Source organism: Leuciscus leuciscus, assembly GCF_965113295.1.
Source record: "Leuciscus leuciscus genome assembly, chromosome: 5".
Classification (NCBI taxonomy): Eukaryota; Metazoa; Chordata; class Actinopteri; order Cypriniformes; family Leuciscidae; genus Leuciscus; species Leuciscus leuciscus.
In genome coordinates, this window is record NC_138729.1 from 22,782,875 (window position 1) to 22,794,266 (window position 11,392).

The 11,392-nt window shown below is 38.7% G+C and overlaps 1 protein-coding gene across 2 annotated transcripts; it reads left to right on the plus strand.

Annotated features, from left to right (window-relative positions):
• The first annotated feature begins 2,486 nt into the window (after nucleotides 1-2,486).
• On the plus strand, nucleotides 2,487-10,973 carry hapln1a (hyaluronan and proteoglycan link protein 1a). 2 transcript variants are annotated; one of them, XM_082170061.1, is made up of 4 exons: nucleotides 2,487-2,744; nucleotides 6,219-6,542; nucleotides 8,519-8,845; nucleotides 8,927-10,973. In XM_082170061.1, the coding sequence occupies exons 1-4, from the start codon at nucleotides 2,681-2,683 to the stop codon at nucleotides 9,214-9,216; spliced, it is 1,005 nt and encodes a 334-aa protein (XP_082026187.1). In that variant the 5' UTR covers nucleotides 2,487-2,680; the 3' UTR covers nucleotides 9,217-10,973. The 2 variants fall into 2 exon arrangements, with proteins under 2 accessions (XP_082026187.1, XP_082026188.1); XM_082170062.1 differs by having other exon boundaries at nucleotides 2,490-2,744; nucleotides 8,543-8,845.
• The last annotated feature ends 419 nt before the right edge of the window (nucleotides 10,974-11,392 follow it).

Here is an 11,392-nt window from a genome sequence, read left to right on the forward strand (position 1 = left end):
GTTACACCTTTTAACCAAAAATAAAATTGGCTTCAAGAGCAAACAGACAAATTGCCTAAACTAGCTTTCATAACTGCCATGATTATTTCTGCAAATTGGTCCTTTTGTGTTTAAGTGTTTGGAAAGAAATAAGCAACTCATGACATCATCTGGGGTAATCAAGAATTAATAAATGTTTTAGACCCACATTTCCAGTCAGTCATGCTGCAACCCAGAGACCCTTCCTCATTTTCCATAGTGTGTGTGTAAGAAATAACGGCCTCTGTCTTCTGTGAGTTTTTTTTTTTTTTTTTTTTTTTTCAGGGTGGGGAACATATGACTCGATGGAGCTTTAGTCTAAGACAAGGCCTTGTGGGGATGAAGGGTGTCTTCTCACCTAGAATCTGTAAATCACAGCTGAAATAACTATGGACATCATTTGCGTTGAACAGGTTACTCCCTTTCACCGTCACTCCATCGAGACCACTAAGAAAACATCCTTGATGGACCACACATTCTCCTTCCACATCCCCATCCTATCTCTTCTCCTGTGATAATGAGGTCTTTTTAGAGTCCAGACATACTTTTATTTAGGTGAAGTGGGCCATATATTTACTTATCAGTACAAGCTTCAATTAAGTAATCTGAAAAGGGAGTTATGTTAGGTGAAGAAGAGGTTTCAAGAGGAACAAAGAAGATGGGCAGATGAGAAGGTGGATGTTTTTTGGATTTCTTGGCTGATCAAAAATATGTCTGGCAGGCCTTGATGTAAAACATCATAACACAGCAAGTACATACACATGAAAAAACAATCAGCAAAGTCACACTGCACTAGTCATGTATTACAAGCATGTGGAGAGGTTGTGTAATTCAGCATTTGGAGAGCATGAATGGTGTTCAAGGTTTTGAATTATTAGTGGGGAGTCCATTGTTTCCAGTGAGACATGCTCACTGTTGGACAGATTTACTTTGAAGACCTTAGGCCCCGTCCACACTACTGCGTTTTAGTTTAGAAACGGAGAATTAAAACGAATACGATCTCCGTCCACACCAGCGTTTTAGCTGCGCGTATTAGAATTGATCTCCGTCCACATTAAAACGACTGAAAACGCGGATCACGTGACCATTCACCAACACTGGGCATGCGCGTGCCGGTGTAAACACAACTTCATTGATAAAATTATCCCACCATGCGCTGGTTCTTCCCGGGTTAACCCAAAACCGACGCTCCATGTACGGTCGATACCGCCGCTGCACACGGGAATTGTCACAGATCGCTCGAATAATAGTTTGCCTCCGGCGCATGTAGGCAGTTATAGCATTGTAAAATGCAGAATTTACTTGCACAACAGCTGCTAGCAAAGATATACGCCATGACTGATGACACCCAATCATAGAGCCGAGCGTGAGCCTCTACTACGTCATCGTTTCTAAAGTCCTCCGTTTTGACCCGTCCAGACTAAAACGCCCTCCGGAGATTCAAAACGAAAAACGGGTCGGCAGCGTTTCGAAACTTCTCCGTTTTGGGTCTCCGTTTTTGCCGTTTTAGTGTGGACGGAAGGTGCAAACGTAGCAAAAGGTCTCCGTTTTTAAACGAAAACGCAGTAGTGTGGACGGGGCCTTAGACTAAATGTTGAGAAAGAAATATTTAAAGTGGGTTTCTGGGACTAATATACTATTAGACAAGATGCCTGTATAAAGTTGATCAATCAACATTTGTGAACCTGGACCACAAAACCAGTCACATGGGTAAATTTTCTGAAATTGAGATTTATACATCATCTGAAAACTAAATAAATACTTTTTCCATTGATGTATGGTTTGTTAGGATATGACTATATTTGGTCGAGAGACAACTATTTGAAAATCTGGAATCTGAGGGTGCAAAAAAATAAAAACATTGAGAAAATCGCCTTTAAAGTTGTCCATTTCTGTTCGCGATTGTGCTGCATTCACTCACAAAAATAAATGTTTTATATATTTACGGTAGGAAATTTACAAAATATATTCGTGGAACATGATATTTACTTAATATCCTAATGATTTTTGGCATAAAAGAAAAATCAATAATTTTTACCCATACAATGTTGTTGGCTATTGCCACAAATATACCTGTGCAACTTATGACTTGTTTTGTGATCTAGGGTCACATTTGGAGAACTTAAACTGTTTTTTTTATTTTATTTTTTATTCTTTAAAGGCTTTTTCTTCTCATTTTAAAGACATGGTTACATTATAGTCCTTATATAAATCCTGTTAACCATACTGTAGCCAGCACAAACAACACATTGTAGTCCGCACATCTCCCCTTAAATCTAAACGGAGAGCCATGCATGGCAGAAAGGGAAGCTGTTCTTAAATGAGGGAGTCCACACGCATACACACACACACACACACACACACACACACACAGACACACAATGTAGGGTGATGGGCTTCATCTCTCTCTAAGGGGAGGGGGAGTGGCTATGTTTGGCCAGGGCTTCAATATAAGCCTTTTGAATGGACCTCTTAGGAGCCCAATCTTTCTTGTGGCACAACTACCAACACCTACATCGACAACAACGGGAAGAAAGTATTTGTCTGGACTCTCCAGTTTTATTGCCCAATTGCATTTATTTCTTTTCCCCGTTTTTTATTTTATTTTAGTAATTTGCTTTTCTAGTCAAGAGGCCTTTAGGCAAAGACACAAAAAGACAAGATGATCGCTCTGTTTTCCTTGGCATTGTTTTTCTTTGCAAGCAGTCTACATGTTGAAGCACAAGGTAAGAACCACTTTTGATCCCTTCGTGCATGAATTAATTAATTAATTTACGTTTCAGCATGCATCTGTTTATGTGTCTATGTGCATATGATAATGTGGTAAGATAAATGTAATTCTCAAAAACTGCACAGTATCATTTATAGAAATAAGACTACAAAGTTAAACGCTAATAAGAATGAGGGATAAGACAAAAAATATGTACCATGGATGAACATAATTTCCTCAATGCTATCACCAGATTTGAATTGTATTATTCTATTCTATTACACTATTCATCTCTAAAATACTCCAAGGCTCCTCCCACTATACACATGCACACACACACACCCACAAAGATTCAGCTCACCACAGACTTTCATAAGCTCTAAAACATCTGCTGCAGGTAATTTAACAGTTGTTTTACAGTTGTTGACAGTTAGTGGAGGATGTGAGCCAACACTGAACTGACCGTGGAAAGCGGCTATTACCTTTTCTTGAGGGTAAATGCAAGATCAGTCCCTGACAGCCAGTGATGTCAGGAGCATATTAGTGGCTGAAGAGCCACACAGTGAACCTTTATATTCCCAGCTGTATGCTGGCCGTTGCCAAGTCCATTTTACAGTGAAGCCACTGAATGTATGTATCTGACAGGAGCTACAGCAAGATTAACAGCCTCTAAAAATGTAAAGAGCCCCTCTCTGAATGCAGTTATTTTCCTTCTGATGTAATGGTCTGTAAATTTATGGGTGTGTATTGATTGGGCTGGACTGGGGCTGATGGAGAGAAGGTAGGGACTGGATGAAGAAGTAAAAGTTTCTTATAGTTTTAGGCACTTAGTGACTGCTCAAGACAGGCCTGATTCACGGAGGCCCTGTTCAAGACACAATTCAGCCATTAGTCAGGCATGGCTGAGTAAGGGGTGTGTGAAAAAGAAAGAGAATGGCTTTGTGTGTGATGGATGAGAGAAAAGGGGAGATAATGAAGGAAGGACTTTCAAATAAACTCACTATAACACATGCAAACGGGGAGAAAGAGGCAGAATCTAAATGTCAGTGCACAAGATGGTTATGATAGCGGGATTGTTGTCCAGCTGTGTGCAATAATTCATGTTCATACCCCACTGACCTCTGCTTGCTCAGCAAAGTGTAGGAAGTGAAGTTTAGCCATCAAGACTGTCTGACTGTGAGGGAGCGATTCCATATGTCACTTGTATACACAGATGTGAAGCTCTAATCAGTGTGCTTTTATGCATTTAGGGTTGTGTACCTCACAACCATATAAACTGTGGGACTCCAACCCCATTTATGCAGCAGATGTGTACAAGATGCCAATGGGGCCCAAACATGTGTATTACAATGGCAATGTTGAATGATTGTTTTAATTAAAAAATATATCTGTTTATACTTCAGGTTGCAAATGTCTCTGATGACTTGGTTATATAACCTATTGTCTAACTACTTGAAATATTATTTGGAGTCTGCTTGCTTACTTTACTTTTGCTTTTTTAATAAATTGTCAAGCATTGTTTTATTTGCATATGTTTATTTCAACATATTAATAATTATCTTAATAATATTCTCTTCCTCTACTTTTATTAAATTAACTTTTTAATAATATTAAAATGTATATTTATTATTGTTATTTGTTGTTATAATTTTGTAATACTTTATTTATTATTATAATCATTTAGATTATTTCTACATTATTATGACTCCTTTAGTCACGGACCTCAATTACAGTTTTCTCTGGGGAAAAAAAAATATCTATCCTTTCTTACACCAAATAGCTGAGTTCTTGGTGGGTGGGAAAGAGGCACTTAAATATTTAAACCACCACGGCACTTCCATTCTGCCGTTCAAGAGTAAACACTTTCCTTCTGTTTGCTTACAAGAGCAGGAATAAAGGGTGGGTGGAGATGGGGGATGGGTGTCACGGGAACTAGTGGGAGTTGGGTATATGGAGAACATTATGGGTTAGAGGATTTGAGATGATATTTGAGAGCTGTGCAAAACTGGTACAAAATCACACCAGCTATGCTGTACAGATAGTCAGCCAACAAAGAGAGCTCTTGCATGTGTGGAGCCCTAATCCAAAAAGCTTAGTTATAAATTTCCAAAACTGGTAGCTGCTGTCATTACTGGAGGGTGTATTTGATGAGAGATTATTCATCTGTTCCTTCTGGTTACAGCATGCCACTTTGGCACACTGTCTCCTAAGCGAGAGTTTAATTGGAAGAAAGTGAGAGTGAGAGAGTGAATGACTCACAATGTGTAAAAAGGGATCAGATGTGGTAATGATTGTAAGAAATGGGCTAGGATTTAATTACTTCTGGAAAGAGGAGAATATTTCATCAGTTGGTCATAATGTGAATTAAGTGCTGTATAATTAAAGGTGGAGAACAGTACAGTTTAACATGGCTTCTGATCCATGAAACGCTCAGATGTTAAGAACATGTATACATTCATTCTGAGCACAGGTTGGGCACATGGTTATGGTTAAGAAGTTTCCAGCTTAGTCGAGTGAGTAGTAATAAAGGACTACGGTAAAGTAAATGGTTTGATGCAGAAGACAGAAAGTCTTGCTAATGAGTTCCATATTTGTTTTTAGCATATGGGAAAGGTTTTCCTACAGATAAACTTCACCTGAGTATAAAGGTTATTTGTAGAACATGCTGGTCATGGCTTAACAGAAAAAGTGCCTTTGTCTTTGTCTTAATCTTTTTAGATTGACAGGTTGCCCAGCCCATGCTTACATGAATCAGTTGATGGTGTAGATAAACAAAAAGGATTTGAGTTTACTTGAAATTATTGGTTAAATGATTTGGCAAAGCACATCTGTGGACAGTTTAAACCATAGGGAAAAGAGAGACTGAATGGTGCCTTAAGCTAAATCGAATTATGTCTGCTGTGCAATCGACACTTTGATAGCGGTGTATAGCTGGCATGGAGAACTCTTGGGTCGGTTTTAGTTTCCTTGATATCTATCAAATCTTCCATCATGGAGCTGTGATGGATTAGGGCCTCCCAAGGCTCAAGCAGAGATCAGGAAACATCTTGTGGAACTGAATGAGACAATTATGCCCCTAACCACATGCAGACATAGCAACTACTACCAGAGATACAGACACAGCATCAGTTAGCAAACAGTTTTAGAGGGGTAGGGGAACATATGTCCTTATTGACACAAAATGGGAGAATAATGTCTGTGGTAGCCCAGTTTGTGTGCAAGTGTACCATCTGATTCCATTAAATTTGAGTATTTCTTCGGCTGAGATTTGCGTGGCACTGTGTTTCTTCCCGTTTTGTGAAGATTGCAGGCTTCTTTAAAACTTTAAGACATATGGATAAAATCAAACCAATAAAAGGATGGAAGGAAATCTCATATAATTAAACTCATCCTGTCCTTGTAAACATATAAAACAAATATACTAGACCTACTGTGTGGTTTCAATACAAAGAAGCCATTGAGAGAGAAACCTCTATTTGTTTCATTTTAGATGAAAGAATCAAGGTCTACGCCAACAGAGGAGACAATATCACTCTGCCCTGCAAACTGGAAGGTCTGTCCAATTTGTTCGGAAACAGAATCAAGTGGACAAAGCTTGAGGATGACTCGACTGAGACCGACGTGTTGATGTCCATGGGGTTCCACAAGAAGAAATACGGAAATTTCGAGGACCGCGTTTACCTGTTGGGGGCGGATGACAATGATGCTACCTTGGTTATTACAAACCTAAATCTGAAGGACTATGGCACATACAGGTGTGAGATCATCAATGGCTTGAATGACAAGACTGTCGAAGTGGACCTTGAACTGCAAGGTAACTTTAGTTTTTTATGCTGTCACATAAGTAATCATTTAACCTGTAACATTTATATGTATTCATTTAGCAGGCTCTTTTAAACCAAAGTGACTTACTATTGAAAATTAAACAATCAATAGCCAACTGGTCATAAAACAGCAGATATGTTATATGTGTCTGCATTGGCATGTATTATAGACTGTAAAAAAAAAATAAAAAAAAATGATGAAGTGTCTCCAGTTCCTTCCACTGTATAGAAAAATGAAGCCAAAATAGAAACCCAGAAATGGTCGTTGCCGATTACATCAGTTGGAGCACAAGTAGGGCTACACAATTAATCGCAATTTACATGTAATCACACTTAAATCGATTTGGATTATCGCGATTTTGAAATCGCAAAGGCTGCGATTATTTGTTATGTGCAGTCAGTAATGTACGGCTCTGTAAACGCTGCTCCATCTGAAAGCACTGTGAGTTTGAGTCACTTATAACGTGCATTTTAAAAAGCAACACGCGTCAAAACATCTTTCCAAAACACGAGATCATTTATGAACCTCTTGTCCAACAAAAGACAACATTTAATAACATGCATTTACTCCAAACTCACTTCATAACGACAGTTGAGCATCCTTCTGTGAGATGAAGATGTGCCTTCTTACACACAAGGCAGTCATGTATTATAAGTCATGTTTAATCAAAGCGTTTCAATCTTCTGTTTATTCAGCAACAGCGATAGGGATTTCCTGGAATGATGCGGCGTTATTGTAGTTCTGCAGCGGGGCATATTTAGCGTGTTTGCATGAGAGCGCCCTCTGGCGTTCAGATGGAGCAGTATTTACTACCGATCAGCCGCACTCCACTGACCCGCTGCGCATAAGATAATCGCAGCCTTTGCCAAATCGCGTGCGGTTTTATTGCGATTAATCGTGCAGCCCTGAGCACAAGTCTGCGTCAAGGTCCTGCCCATATTCCCACTCCCGCAGATTCGATCACAAGCACAGCTGTCAATAATGATGTTACACCCCATTTTATAGCATCAAATAACTAACTAAAACCAAACTTTTTTGGGAGGAAAAACACTTGAACTTACATCGGCATGATAAGAAATACCTCAAATGACAGACAACATCTTAGGGAAAAAATATTTGAAGAGTAATTGGAATTTAATTATATATATATATATATATATATATATATATATATATATATATATATGTGTGTGTGTGTGTGTGTGTGTGTGTGTGTGTGTGTGTGTGTGTGTGTGTGTGTGTGTGTGTGTTTTTGGCTCATGTCCCATTCGATTACATGGAGAGGGTGGGGTTTATGACCTATACTGCAGTTAGCCACCGGAATCGAAATGTTTTGGCTTCACTTTTCAGGATGTGTGCAGCACACTTGAAAAATGAACTGACTGTAATCTAAAACACATTGCCATTACTTTACAAACATATTTTATTTACTTTCTATAGTTCAGAATTTGTATTCTGGTAACAGGTAATTTTAGTAAACAGTCATCAACATTACCACAGAGCTACACATTAGCACTTGAAATGTGAAGATGCTCTCTTATGTTTCTTTCAACTTTTGTATTTCCCACTTATCATTAGCTCATTCTCCTGTAATACCCTGTAGTTCTTGTTCTTGGCCAAGACCACCATTGCAGACTTGGTTCCAGAGAAACTATGGGGATCTTTACACACAAAAGTGAGGTGCATGAGCATAATGAAGCAGGCTGGCATAACTAGCCATTGTTACCTTGGAACAATGGAGTATAAGATTGAAAAGCCTAAACCCTGCAAGTAATTTTCTCTCTTTTTGAATAGCTTTTTTTTCCTAACACTGTACCATGTACGTAAATCTTTTTAACTAAGCAGGGAACTCTGTAAAACTAAGGCTTTTACTAATATCGCTCTTATGCGTTCGGTCATTTGGGCGGTCATAAAATACATTCATCAAATCAACCTAATGTTAAACTCAGTCAAACTTTTCCTCAGGGGAAAATTCACTTTCATTCACAGGGGTTGTTTTCCCATACTCCCCTCGTTTGGGGCGGTACAACTTCAACTTCCAAAACGCTGAGGCTGCGTGTCTGGAGCAGGACGCTGTGGTCGCCTCTTTCGAGCAGCTCTACGATGAATGGAGAAGTGGGCTGGATTGGTGCAATGCCGGCTGGCTCAATGACGGAACCGTGCAGTATCCTATCACCAAACCCAGAGAGCCCTGTGGAGGTGCAAGGACCTCAGCCGGACTGAGAAACTACGGCAGGAGGGACAAGTCCAACAGCCGCTATGATGTGTTCTGCTTCACAGCCAGCCTTAAAGGTGAGTTAAACAGTTAAATTCTGTATAACATTTAGCAGTGTCTGTGTCCACAACCCTGAAACTCTTTGTTTTACATCACAGGCAGCTTTTACTTCCTGATCCAGCCCAAGAAGCTGGACTATGAGGAGGCTGTCAATGCGTGCGAGAGAGATGGAGCTGAGATTGCAAAGGTGGGCCATATGTATGCTGCCTGGAAGCTGCGTGGATACGACCGTTGTGATGCCGGTTGGCTGGCCGACGGTAGCGTTCGTTACCCTATCACCAGGCCCAGGAAGAACTGCAGCCCCACGGAGGCTGCGGTTCGCTTTGTTGGCTTCCCTGACAAAAAGCAGAAGCTGTACGGTGTCTATTGCTACAAGCCTCAACAGTGAAGCGCTTCATGTCACGTTACCTGTCACCAACCAAAGAGTAGCAATACATCGGTGTCCTCCTCCAAACTTATGAAGGACTTTTTGCATGAACTAGCCTTAACTGTGACAATGGTCACCGTGATTTTGCCAAGTAAGACATGTTCCTGGGTCAATATAGTTTGTTTATCCTGAAACAGCATCCTTGCCCGAAAATGTAGTCCTACCCCTAAACCTAACCTTACCCATAAGTTATCCCTAAAATCAGAGGGAAATCACAGGTGAATAACACTAATGTAGAAGCATTATGTAGAACCTGGTTGTAAGCCTAAACTAAACTGTAAACATGTACGTCAAATCTGATTGGTTGATTGGAATGTTGTTCCAGCACCAACAAAGATGTTGCTCCAGGAACATCTTGCATTAGGTGAAATCACGTTCATCCTGTGACAACTATTATAGAAAGCATACTGTAAAGACCGTACTGCAACATTCACATCACAATATTATTGTAAACAGTTATTTTATCTATTATTTACATTTTATATAGATTTTTACACCATATGTATGAAAAACAAACACAAATTGCATTCAGAAAGTATATTCAGCTGGAAGGAAAGTTGAAGTCACACCATTTTGATGAAAACCCCTTTTAGTAAGTAGTAAGTGTGAGTTTGTCAAGAATCTCAATTGTGACATTTCAATAAAATAATTAAACATAACAAATAGTATAAACTTGACCGAAAGTTTTTGAAATTTCCTAAAACAGAAAAGCAAAGTATATGGACCTGACACCTTTCTTTTCATGAAACACTTTTGTGATCTTACTCAAATTCCAATTTCCTTAAAACTATATAGCTATATATTTTTCTTTTCTTGTGTTGGTGTATTATCCAATGCTCCGAACTGTGACCTTATTTTATCTGTTTGAAATATCAAATGAATGTGTTTGGCCTGTAGTGTTAATGCTTTATATTCATAAATAATTCCATTGTTTCATTATTCATGTCTACCCTTTGTTTGCAATATTGTGATGTATTTTCTCACCTGTTACTTGCTCTATTTTTTTTGTTGTTGTTTTGTTTTTTGTCAATCATTAGAGAAGCTATTTCTCAGTTTTGAACTTGATGGCCTTGGTGAAGATTTTAAAAGTTGTTTAAATATGTTCATCCCTGCACAGAATTTTGACAAGTATTTAACCAGAGACTGACAGAATTTGACAAATTGCTGATGATGCATTGAACTTTGCTATATGGCAGAGAACTACACACATAATTTACTCTGAGAGAATCGTTTAGGACCCAGTTGTATTTTTGCATCAACATTTCAAGACTAGCTTGAGCCTTAGTTGCTTAAGTGTAGATGTAAATCTCAGTGTAATGATATTGTAATGCCACTGTTCTCTGTAAAAAGGGATAAACAGCACTAAAAACCACATACACATACACACAGTTTGATTCTAATAGATTCATTGGAATGGTATGACAAGCAAAGTGTGGCTGACTTCAGATAATGAGATCTTTTGAACGTAACATCTATTACTTGTCACTTTGTATTGATAGATGTTGTTTGTTTATGGGGTTGGGAGGGGAAAAGATTCTCCTCCTTTAAGCTTTGAACTGCAGAAGCCACAGTGCACATACATTATATTTAGTTAGATTTTGTCTATGCACAAAATATCTTCTTTTTTTTTTTTCTTTTTTTTTTTTTTTTAAGTGCAGTGTACGGTTTATGAATGAAATAAATTTTTAATGAAAAATAAAAATCCATAAAAATTGAAATGGCTTTTGTTCTATTCTCCACTAAACTGTGTTGTAAATCTACAGTGCCTAATAACCATGGATGTTGAAGGTCCAGATGCTGAGTATGCAATGTTTGTTGCCGTATGAATGCCAGCTTGGCTGGGCATGGATTAAATTACCCAACAAAAACCATTGAAACAACTTGAAAACAACATGAAATAAGCTGATTGCATAGTACCACATATTCCACTTATTCTGGGAACAGAGAGTTCTCATCATGTTACTGATTTTGTGTGTGTGTGTGTGTGTGTGTGTGTGTGTGTGTGTGTGTGTGTGTGTGTGTGTGTGTGTGTGTGTGTGTGTGTGTGTGTGTGTGTGTGTGTGTGTAGGCCTATAAAATGAGGATTTTAAAATACTTTATTCAGAGTAGCTCTATCTCAACTTTAGATCTATGAGAA